The following is a 12,485-nucleotide window of genomic DNA, read 5'->3' as shown; positions in this document are numbered from 1 at the left end:
CAAGTCTTCATTTAGTCACTCTAATTTAAGGTTTTGCATGCCAGTAATACATTTTAACATTTTTAGAAGGTCTCTTTCTATAAGTTTATAATATATAACTAAACTATTGTTGTATGTAAAGTAAATAAGGTTTTAAAAATGTTTAAGAAGCTTCATTTAAAATTAAATTAAAATGCAGATCCCCCCAGACTGGTGGCCAGGGCACGGGCAGTATGAGTGCCACTGAAAATCAGCTTGTGTGCCGCCTTCGGCACGCATGCCATAGGTTGCCTACCCGTTTTAGATATTTGGCTATTTAATGCTTGGTCGGGGGAAAGAGTTTTTGATATTTTGCAGTAAGTTATTTGGTTTAGAAGCCTGGGGCAGGACAACACACACATACCACATGGAACAGCACCTCTTGCTACAGATAGCACAATTGGAGGGAAATCTCTTTAGAACATCAATGTGTTTGTGTCCTTCTGTATGTTTTCTTTGTCAGACAGAGGCTAAAGGTGACCAATTAACATGATACACTTGCACTGAAGTGATGCTAATGCTCTGAGTGAAATTCACTGGGATTGTACATCCTCAGCCAATTTAATTCACAGCAGCTGGCACTGGCAAAGCACTTTTATGCAGCAGTGTGACGTTAGTGACTGTAACTGTTAAATCCCATGTTGCTTGCAGACTTTTTATGGAGAAAGCTAGGCCTGAATTTACCATTAGGTGCGTAGGCCTGAACTGAGGCAAAGAAGGGCATAGCTTTTGCATTCAAATCAGATATTTGATAAAACTATTATAATAAATCATTTCCTGTTTGCTCTTAAAGAACAATAAATAACCTGTAGTTTAAGAAAGCTAAAATTCCATTTTAAACAAACATTTGGGAGGGAAGGGGAGCCTCTGAGAAGTGGAATCCAAATTTGAGCAGTTCAACACGAAGAAATGCTAAAGTTTCACCATAAGCTGTTTGGGGTCCATCCGTTCTCCAGATATAGTCAGAATTGAAGAGAAAGAAGACATTTTCATTTTTTCAATCTTTTTTATTCAAAAGTTTTCAAAAGAAATAAAACAGAAAAAAGCTAACAATCTAATCAAATGTACAGTTCAAAAATGTCTTTTGGCGTTTAACAACAAGTCCTAGGAAACAAAACTACAGAGTTATCTTGAACCGGACAAATAAGTTACCACTGGCAAGTTTGTGGCACTAGAAAAACAAAAATAAAAAATTAACTCTCTTGATCATATAGATATCTCTATGAAAATCTTTTTTTTTCAATCTGTACAAAAGGTCTTTCTTCATAAATTAATTTTTTTTATAATTTAATGGCTGTCTACTATGTGATGTTTAAGTAACTGATTATTTCTTTATGTACAGAGGTTAAATTTCCCAAATCTTACCCAGACAATGAGTATGGCACTTAGTTCAGACGTTTCTAGCAGCAGCTCTTCCCTCCCTCTAACACAGCTATTATATTGCAATTTTAACGAATGCAAAAAATATCAAGTAGTGAGAGATCCAAGAATGGCAATATACCAGATACAGGGAAGGTGCTGCAGGAAGTCTGGACTTTTACAAAGCAGTAATATTCCAGGGAGCATAGAACCAATAATACCACAACTTTAAAAAAAAAAAAAAAAAGAAAAAACAAACATCTCTTATGACTATGTAATTCACTAGAATCTACACTTCTCAGAGCAGCAATTTACTTTTGAAACTATGAAATGTCACCGACATCTATACTCCAATACTCTCACAATTTAAAAACTAAAAAATACTTGAATGAAGTAACTGCTTAGCCCTAGCTCCTGAGCTAGGATGATTTGGTCTGTGGAAACAGGGAGGGCCAGCAACCTGTCCCAGTACAAAAAGAAATAAACTTTGAGGTAGATAACTGATCATATACAGCTGACCAGACAAGTACACAGTTTTGGAAGACAACTTAATTTATCATTTGATTTAAAACATATGCCATTGTAATAAAAGAGCTTAATAGCAGTGAATTATCTAATACGTAAAAATACAAATAACTGTGTATTTATGAATCAGGAATTTCATAGTTTCAAAATTGGTTTTCTTTACACTTAACACTTGTAGTGATGATGTAAAGCGTGGCACTGCTTGGATCCAAGTCTTCCTTCATGCTTTTTGTGTCCATACATCAATTAAAATTATAAAACCTAAATGCAAATGTACAAAAAAAGGCACATTCTCCTAACCGCAAACTGGTCCGGCAAAAATAAAGAGTACAGAAGACGTAATGCTGAGACAAATCAGAATTATTGGTTACTGGCTCTTTGTTCTTTGGTAAAGTTACCTTTAAAAGTGCCAAGTCTTTTTATTTTTATTTACCTACTATAGAGAGCTAGTACCCAATCAATTATGCGTCTACTTACATCTCAGCTTATGTTTGCAAACAAGTCCTTAGCTTTTGCCATTTTGCTGTAATAGCAAATTTTCTGTTTGCTAGGTCTCAGCACAATCATCAATCTAAAGCACTATCATTAGTATAAAGGAAGGACAAAAACATTCTGTGATATTCCCCCCGCAAATTCCCCCCTCTACCTACACTAAAACTAGAACATCAAGTTAGTTTCTGAAAAAAGGCAAAAAAAGATTTTACATTGCATCATACAGCAGAGTTCCTAAATCATTCAAACTATCAGAGGAAACTATTGGCATATGGCCTTACAAACAATTTATCCTATTAAAATTCCCCCAGTCAGAAAATGTGTTTCACACAAAACATTTTTCCCCTCTTGCATTTCACTACCTTACATATTATGTGAAAAAATCATTAAAAACACCTACTACACATTAAAAAAAGCCAAATTTTCAGCAATTTTTATTGACTACCTTTTAAAAGCCCTATGCTGCTGTTTTACAAGGCATAATAGACCAGCTCATTTGGTCAAAGCATTCTACACCATTAGTTTGGACTACTTACTGAAACAGCTACAGCATGAAAGATTTAAGGCAAATTGGAATTTATAGAAAAGGATAAGACACTTCACACTACGTTAAAAGAAAAACAGAAAGCTAAGAGAACAGACACTAACTGCAACACTGCACTGTAGCAACACTCACACACTGCAAGCACAGATCATCATTTTAGATGTTTTACTATTTTAAACTTCAGAAAACCCATTTCATACAATAAAAAAAAACAAAACAAAACAAAAGAAAAACCAACAAACAAACAAAAACCCAAAATACAAATTCTGCCATGCATGTGAATAAGTCTTCGTGGTCATCTGTGCATACCCAGAAATTTGGAAAAAAAAAAATGCGTCATAACACTTGATAAAAATTTTCTTACTAAAATAAACCTGTTCACAGGAACAGCTACTAGATGAATTTAAGGATTTTTTTATGCACCTTATAGAACTTATAGCAAAAATAGTTTTAGTTGATTTCATTATAAATAATGTTTTCAAGAACCTGTGCAAAACTGTCAATAATTCCTAAAGCACAATTGATCAGTAAAATCCATGATTGTTTCAGCCTTTGCACCCTTCTCCAGGCAAGGTCAACACTGGATATCTGTAACATAAAGAAGTTGGAGCTAGAGCAGAGTTACTTTTGCATTGTCTTCTATTGTAGACATCTATGAACTAAATTGTTTCTTACCTCAGATGTAGTTTTGAGAGGACCAAGTGAGCCTATGTACATACTTGACACCTGATCAGGGAGGTGCCAAGTGCCCTGGGAGTTGAGGGTGCTCAGCATCTGCCCGGATAGGTCCTTTGCCTAATTACAGCCTTTTTTTCCCCCTCACACACAACCTTACTGATTCCCCACTGGAAGTTCTGCTTACTGAGAGCTTAGGGACTGTGACCCTGCACTCAAACTACTGTTTTTTTTTGTTTTTTTTTTAAATGGTAACTACTGTTGGCGCATTCATGGGGAGGAACATTATTTAGCAGATTCAGTTTAGTAATTTTAATACTCTTCTCCACCCTGCTATTCATTACTTATAGGGACCATACTGACTCATAGTGCATGTAAACACTGATAACAATGCTTCTTAAGACATTACGTTCATGCAATATTGACTTTTAAGGGGAGTGCTCAGTGTTTCCAATGGTGGCTACTATAATATGCCTCAGAGAAACTGGGTAGCAGTTTTACCATCTCTTCAAGAGGCCAAATGCTGTCCCTTCTGCTCTGTGAAAATGCAAAGCCCCAAACGAGTGGAGATAATACTTGTCTGTTGCTAGGGCCAGGATATGAAGAGCAGAACTTTGCTTCCCTGTGTGCTCTGGATCACTGCTTGGCAGCAGCGGTCTCCACAGGCCCACAGAGAAGGCTTAGGACAAGACCATGCATCCGATCTATACTGACCCACAAGCCAGATGCCCTGAATTGGGAGCATGCAGGGGCCATGGTGCAGTAACAGTCCACAGGATGTGCCTGGCTAATCGCGAAGTGTAGGATTTAGGCCCCTCAACCTCAAAAGGAAGAATGGGAATGTGCAAGGCCTGTTTACTTGGGATTCCTGTAGGGGCCAGTATTTGGCCGATATCAAGTAACAAACACGCAGACACATTCACTATTATATGGAATCGGATAAAATGTGCTCAGCTACTGAATCTGTTTATATGACAATTATTAGACTTCTTGAGTACAGAAGAAATTCTTATCTGAATACTTGGGATGAAAGCAATGTTACCAGTTACCACAGAACATACTTGACCTGCAAAACCAAAGGTAATTGAGAAATGTATGTATCAGTAAATGTGCAGTAGGAAAACAGGATTTGGTTCAGAAGGAGAGGGTCATACGTACAGAAGGTGCACAATCATAAAACTGCTGGTGCTTTCTGTGTTTCTAATAAACCTGTGTCATGAGAGCTATAGAAATGAACTTTTATGAACCTTTCGGGGCACATAAACAATGCAGCAAGAGATTCACTTTCTAGTGCATGAATAAAGTTCTTTCAGTGTGAAGTCTAACAAAACTTTACAAAAATGTATGCAACTGAAGTATAGGGTTCATGATGGTTGGGGGAAAGACAAAGCAGAGAAGCGTAGGTCTTGGAAGGATGGAATGAAGAAAATGGAATGCTAGGGAAATGGTCAAAGCAAACAACACTTTAAAGGTGGCAAGCTATAAAAAGCAGTGCTGCATGGAAGGGGTTACAGTCCAAACAAATGAGTGACTTATTAAGAAAAGCAAATGGAACATTCTCTATGAAAAGAAGGAAATTAACTAACTCTGAGACAAATTTAAGCCAGGACTAACGCTTTGTTGACCAGTCGGTCTCCTTTCTACAGTAGTAAAGACATGGAAGGGGAGTCTTTACAAGTGAAACTCAACAAGGATTTCCTTGAGGAGATTCCATTGCATCATCCCACTGGGGGTGGTACTGCTTCTCTGTAGGAAACCCACTTCCAAGTTAGTGCTGGGATTCAAACTGTTCTCTGAACAAGTCCGATGACATGCATGGAAGCACTGATGTCTCAATGTGAAAAGTTAAGGTAGAATGGCATGCAATTGTGCGCCAGAGAAAGTACTAATAAATTATTTCAGATAATTCATTAAGGGCCTAATCTTGAAGCCTGTACTCTATTTTTTCTAATTTTTTACTCTGGCAAAAGTCAAATTGACGCTGGGCACTGGCCCTAAATTATTAGCAGTTTTATTTAGATTACATCACTTTTGTAAGCTGCAGTATATTGTACATTTAGTTTTGAATTCATGTCTTTTTCAGAGTAACAGGACAAGCCCCTACCTCAGTTATTTGTTTTGCTGATACGTATATGGAGAATGGTCACTGGACGTCTCTACTGTAACCTGCTGTTGACCACTAGCTTCCTGTAAAAGAGGAAAAGGAGTTGAGACATGATGCCCAGCAATGCCTAGAGATTTTGGATGCCTCTGTATTCTGTTGACACAAGACACTTGACTGGGCCTGGCTTTCAGAAACTGTTAAGCATCTTCTCCTCCAGCCTTCTAAAAAAACCAAGCCCCTCTCTAAGGTTTCTCAAGTTAGGCACCCCAAATCTGATGCATCCATCTTGGCCTTAATTTTTATTTATAATAGAAGATCTAATTAAATATAAAGTGATCAAATACAAGTTCTATTTCCTAAATTGCTATAGCAATAACTAGACAATGTGATGAGATTAACAGAATAGAACCAAACAAACATATTAAAAAATGAGTGAATAAATTCTGAAGTTTTCTGTAGACCACTACAAGTCACCATCTTTGTGCTGTGAGTCAGTGTGAAAAACAGATGTCTGTATTCCCATAAATTTTGTGTCTATCTGCTTGAGTACTGTAGTGTGGCTGGCTCTATGGAACACTAAGGATTAGTTCCGCTAGAGCTCTCAACACATATCCCAGTAACCAGGCGATGACTAATTCAACTGCTAGAGACACAAGGTGAATGGGCTAGTATTTTTTATTGGACCAACTTCTGTTGGTGAGAGAGACAAGTTTTCAAGCTTATACAGAGCTCTTCTTTAGGCCAATGAAAGCTAGTCTCTTTCACCAACATAAGTTGGTCTGATAAAAGATATCAGATGAAATGAGATGAGGTAATATCATGGTACCTGCACAGCTACAATACCACAGCATAATTCAATGTCTGGTACTTAAAAGGACAATACAGTGAATCCACCACTGGAAGTTTGCCTCTGACACATCTGGGGAGATGTGTAAATCATACTGACCAGTACAAGTGTCTCAGGACAAACAGACTCTGAAATGGATAAAAGTTGGCCTGTAAACTTCAGGGTGTGGGCAGAGGGAGATAAAAGAAACACTAGGGAATGAGAAGGTGCAGGGATGAAATCTGCCTTGCCCAGCCCCAATGCTGGGGGTTCTTGGGATAAGTGGGGCCTATGTAAACTTGCAAGGAAATGCTAAGGTTTAAGTAAGATAATACACATATAGGCTTTTTGTTCCTTAACCCTTTTCCTTCCTGTGGATGAATAAATACTACTTTGATTTGAACACGCTATTCTCTGTCACTACATTTTTTTAGTGGCCATGGGTCAGAAGTCTAAGCAGGGGCCAAAATCCAGCTGGACCTGTTGAGGACATGGTTGATGGACAGGAGTGGTGTACACAGTGTGATTACACCCTAAGAGTTAAAGGCCTGTAACTGGGAAAGACTGCCCAAGGAGACACTGAGAATGGTCAATGGTATAGCTCCCCCTGGAACTGCAACATGCAGTCACATCTCAAAGCTAAGCAGGGCGGGGCTGGATCGCTACTTGGATGGAAGAACTAACCATTAGAAGTTCACGTTGGTGCAGTACATTTATTAGATGAAAATAATGACATGGTGGTAGTTTAGTAAAACTGAATTTGTACTTAAAGGTCCTGCATAATGTAACGTTTTCATCTGTATGTTTTTTTCTGGCAAAACAATAAATAAAACAATTTTGGCTATAATAGCCTGCCTCGTATAAAATTTACCAACCTCAACAGGAACAGCTGCTGTCTGAACATGTGTATACTGGGGTATGTAGGCTCCTTGCATAGCTGTTGTGGCTGGCATGTACTAAAAAGACAGAGAATACGTTCAGCTAAAATAAAATCTGATACACACCCCATAACATTTTTTAAAATATATATTTGAGTGCTCTGGTAAGGAAGAGGATTCAAAGCAAGCTTCATCAAAATGCAGAGAGGTGAGGTGTACTCCACTGATCAGTGTTATTACACAAACTCAACTTTGGCCTTCAGAAACAAAGAGGTTAAGTATTTTCCTTCCGAAAAAATTCCAGTCTGAGTCTTTTTCTTAACAGTATGTACCCAAGGAGGAAGAATGATCTTATGGTTAAGGAACTGGCTTGTAACAGAAGACCTGTGTCAAATTCTTGTTCTGCCATACACCGTGTGACTTTGAGCAAGGCTCTTATCTTTGTGCCTTAGTTTCAAATCTGTGAACATAGAGGATAGTATTTCTCTGCTTGACAGAGGTGTTATGAGGATAATTACATTTATATTTGAGAAGTGGCAATAAAGTACACTGATGGAGGCCAGACTTTATCTAAATAAAGTATGCCATTTATTTTTTATTAATTTAGTGTATTTGTTTCCATGAGGAATGCAGTTTAAACTAGGAAGCTCATGGTGTTCCTTTAGGTCAGTGGTTCAAATTTAGCTTAAGTCAATAACGAGCAAAAGTTACCATCAGACGGGTCTCTTCAATCATCTGTATTAAATGAATTGGTATAGGTACTTCTCTATGTCAAACTACCATCTGGTATGCTAGATATAACATTGCACAGAATTTAATATTCAGATGTAAGAAGTTTTTAGCAGATCAAATGTCTTCATATCAGACAAATGTATGTGAATCAAACAATTTATTTACAACACTGAACCCTTCAGAGTGAACTCAGCACCATTGTTTCTGCTTCAAGTCCAGTTCTAGAATTAAAACTGCTTAAACTGGGCTACTTTCATTTGCTTTGTTCCATGTATTTGGAGTGCATTTCACACTACTACACTAGCTTGTCTGCTTACTCTTCTGCCCTAAAGAATCTGTACTGAAGTGTGGAAACAGCTATTTACATTTTGAGGAGGAAAAACACTTAGTGGGCTGGTTTTCATGTACCCTACACAGATATTGTAATCAATACACAACATTTTCCCTTTGTATATACTGAGCTTTATATTAAATTGCCACATACTGTTCCAGTACTGCCTAATGAAAGGTGACTCATCTGTTGTGTCAGAGGGTTTATCATTGATGCAGGCTGTAGTGACATGGTGTGGTCCATGGAGGGAGTCAATACAGCACCCTATAGGAGAAAAAAAACAAGTTTAAGAATGAGACCATCCAGATTTTAATAACACTTCTCTTTTGGCTCAGGCATGTAAAACATGGACTTTAATTCCAAGAGCGTATACCAATAGGGTTTTCCCTAACCCGCAACAACGAGTCTGGATACTAGCTGGTCTTGAAGATCCTAAGGATTTTACTCCATTTTATAGCTAACTACCCGATTTATACATGCACCAATCTGAATTTGTAAACTAATTGCTTAACTACCAACCAAAAGTGCAAGATTTGATGTACAATGGATAGACCTGCAAATACACCTCTACCCCGATAGAACGCTGTCCTCGGGAGCCAAAAAATCTTACCGTGTTATAGGTGAAACCGCGTTATTTCGAACTTGCTTTGATCCGCCAGAGTGCACAGCCCCGCCTCCCCAGAGCGCTGCTTTACTGCGTTATATCCGAATTCATGTTATATCGGGTCGCGTTATATCGGGGTAGAGGTGTATTTCATGTGCCACTGTCTTATAGAGAGAATATTTTCCTCAACAGCAACAAATGATGCACTTCCATGACTGCCTGTGCAAGTTTCATACCCTTGAGTTAGGCATTGTAACTTTTGATCACGGAAGAAACCGTTTCACTAGGGCACGAGTACCAGAGGGCTATGTTGTAAATACCATTTCTTCTGTAGAAAGTCTATCTAACATGATGGGATTACCACATTCGTGTCACGTCTCTCCATCTTCGTATGTACAGTAGACATAGTTTTTAAGCAGCTGAAGTTGCCAAATATTCAGTTGCTGTACAGGTGCTCAGAAAACTCATAAGAATGCATGGTGGTTAATTTAAATGGATGGATACAGATGGGGTTTATTTCCACCCTAAGATATTCCTATAAAATTAGGTTTCTAAATATATTGTATGTGTTATATATGCAGGTGTGTGACTGAAAAGTGGCTTAGGTTGAAAATTAATAGAAATAATTATAGCATACTGAAAGTCAGTGTTTTTGAATGAATAATTTATTCCTTTTACAGCAGGTCTTATATTTTGTATAAAGTACTGAGTGTAGTTAGAAAAACAACCATGTGACCAGTGTCGATGAAATGAGTCACAGGCACAAACACTGCAAGAATTTCCTGTTCTGCAGACTACAAGCGTCTCTGCAAAGCAAATGAGAGAGAGAGAGCGAGAGAGAGCGAGAGCACGCACAAGGTTCCACACAGGCCGAAAACCAAAACTGAGAAGTCAGGAATCTAGATCTTTCATTTCACCGAGATAATAGCTAGAATTGCACACCTGTAAATGGAATATCCCTAATAGCATGATAACCTATTAATTTGCATTTCTCACAGGATAACTTGCAGGCTTTCATCCTTGTTTATCATTTCAAAACTCTACATTGATAAAGGGTGTAAATAAAATCAGTTGTCTCCATTAATGACAAACTTGGAAAAAATATGCATCAGTTGGGCATGTTGAAAGGATGTAAGTGTTCAACACCATCTTTTTTGCTTGCACAAACAGAAAACACTTTGCCAAAAAGATTTACATTTTCCAGCCTGCATAAGGAGGTTAATTAAAGTCAAGGCAATTTCCTTGCTAAATTTGAAAATGTGCTTGTTTGTCAGCCATGGCACTGCATATATTAAAGCACGAGTCAGTGTATATAATGTCAGTACCAATAAACTCAGTCATTTTGATGTGGAATAGTACTGATGAGGGGGGAAAATATGATGGGCAAATTATATATATAAAAATACATGACTGTGTGATATAAAAATATCATAGCCACGAGGGGGGTGACCTGCATTACTCATGAGCAGGGAAGCCATGGGCAACTAAATGAGTGCCCATAAATCTGTGTATATCATACCATATATTTTGCTTCTGTAAAACAGGTGGCCTGAATTATTTTAGATCTGCTCTAGAGCATTTTTAAAATTGGCTCTGCAATTTATCACATGGATATTACCACCACATGGGCTATGTCACAAAGTGTTTAATCTCAGCATCCTAAAAAAAGGATGTACTTATCCCTCGGGAAATTGGCGCTAGGGATAAATGTAGTTGTCCTCATCAACCTGCCTTTCTGAACACACAGACCATGTCCCTTTTCCTTCCTATCTTTCACTTTCAAAGTGACAAAAAAAAAAAAAAAAGAGAATGACTATAGCCCAGTGGTTAGGGCCCTCACTTGAGAGGTTCAAGTTCTCTCATCTCATCATTTGGGAGTGGAGAGGAATTGAACTGGGCGTCTCCCACATCTCAGGTGAGTTTCCTAACCACTAGGGTGAAGATTATAAGGAAGGCCACTGCCACCTCTTCCTCCTGGCTGTTTTGTATGGGGATAGACAGGCTCTGAGTATATCTACTAGATTAGCTCCCACAGGCAAAATAGGTAGGGACATGACCATCTCCATCTGGACTGAAGATCATGTTGGGACTTAGGCATACAATGCATCTCAGCGTCTGCCTGAGAAGCAGTGCACATGCCCAGAGACAGAAACTTAGGCACCTAAGGGAATTCTACAGCAAATATTTAGGTGATGAATGAGCTTAGGTACCTAGTGTTCAGTGGCAGCTGAGCAGGATTTTGTGGATTGCAGTGGTGCCTAAATATTGGCGTTAGGCACTTAACTTAAGTCCCTTAGTGAGTCTGGGCCATTGTTATTGAGGACCAGCAAAGGGGAGAGCTGAGCTCTGACACAGAAAGGCTGGGCTAGTTAAAATGTGAAGTAGCAGGAGTCATGACTGAGCCCCAGTTCCAACTGATCACCTCCTCTTCCCTCTTTCTTAGCCTACAGAGTTCCATGGTGGAATCACCAAAATCCAAGAAAAAATATGGAAAGGAGAGTTACTTACCTTGTAGAGAAATTGTAATTCTTTTAGATGTTTTGTCCCTATGGTGCTCCCACTTCAGGATGTGTGCACAAATGTGCACTCTTGATTGGAGATTTTGTCAGCAGCACCCATGGGGCCACACCTGCCTCTTACGCAACTTTGTGCTCCAGTGTGAGGATGTTTAGGTGAAAGTGGACCTGCCACTGCTCCAGTTCCTTCTGAACCCCAAAGCTCAAGAATAACTCCAGAACATAGGGAAGGAGGGCAGGTAATGCATCAGCTCTGTAAGCATGCACAAGAGCACCATGCTGGGAAAAAGCATGCACTGATGACCAAGTGGCAGCTCTGCAAATGTCTGAGACATGTCCCTTCTTCAGTAAGGCTATAGAAGTAGACTGCACTCTGGTGGAGTGAGCCATCACTCCAGGAGTGGGATGCACCCCTGAAACTTAGTAATCCTGAAACCCATTTAGACAGTCTTTGGGTGGAGATCGGGTGCCCTTTTGTTCTTTCTGTGGTGGAAAGTAAACATCTAGGAGAAGCCCTGAAGGGCTTAGTCCTATCAAAGTTAAAAGCAAAAGCTCTTCTTATGTCTAGTGTATGGAGACTAGCTCTTTCTCTTGAAGGGTAAGGCTTGAGGTAAACCATCGGCAGATTAATTAGGACATTCATGTGGAACTCTGAAGATACCGTAGGTAGGAAATGGGGGTGAGGGAAATGATGTCCCTTTGTCACAATAAACACCATGTCTAGTGGGTCAGCCAAAAGGGCCTCCTAGCTCTTCTACTATCCTGGCTGAGGAGATGGCTATAAGGAATGAGATCTTGAGAGATAGATAAAGGAGGCAACAGCTCTCCAGAGGTTCAAATGGGCTTTTCTTAGCATGTTAAGAACTAAATTGAGGTCCCTT

The 12,485-nt window shown here is 38.9% G+C and overlaps 1 protein-coding gene across 3 annotated transcripts in view; it reads right to left on the bottom strand.

Annotated features, from left to right (window-relative positions):
* Window positions 1-1,004: 1,004 nt before the first annotated feature.
* The window catches only part of RBMS1 (RNA binding motif single stranded interacting protein 1), a 190,594-nt gene continuing 179,113 nt past the window's right edge, over window positions 1,005-12,485 (bottom strand). For all 3 annotated transcript variants that reach the window (XM_054044684.1, XM_054044685.1, XM_054044686.1), the window contains exons 11-14: window positions 8,638-8,748; window positions 7,419-7,499; window positions 5,718-5,800; window positions 1,005-3,526 (exon numbers count right to left, since the gene is read on the bottom strand). In XM_054044684.1, coding sequence (XP_053900659.1) covers window positions 5,723-5,800; window positions 7,419-7,499; window positions 8,638-8,748 — 270 coding nt within the window. In that variant the 3' untranslated portion in view covers window positions 1,005-3,526; window positions 5,718-5,722. The remainder of the gene's footprint in view (window positions 3,527-5,717; window positions 5,801-7,418; window positions 7,500-8,637; window positions 8,749-12,485) is intronic.

The sequence above is a fragment of the Malaclemys terrapin genome, chromosome 11 (assembly GCF_027887155.1).
Source record: "Malaclemys terrapin pileata isolate rMalTer1 chromosome 11, rMalTer1.hap1, whole genome shotgun sequence".
NCBI lineage: Eukaryota > Metazoa > Chordata > Testudines > Emydidae > Malaclemys > Malaclemys terrapin.
Note: the sequence above shows the minus strand (reverse complement) of the source record. Positions and strands in the feature narration are given on the sequence as shown.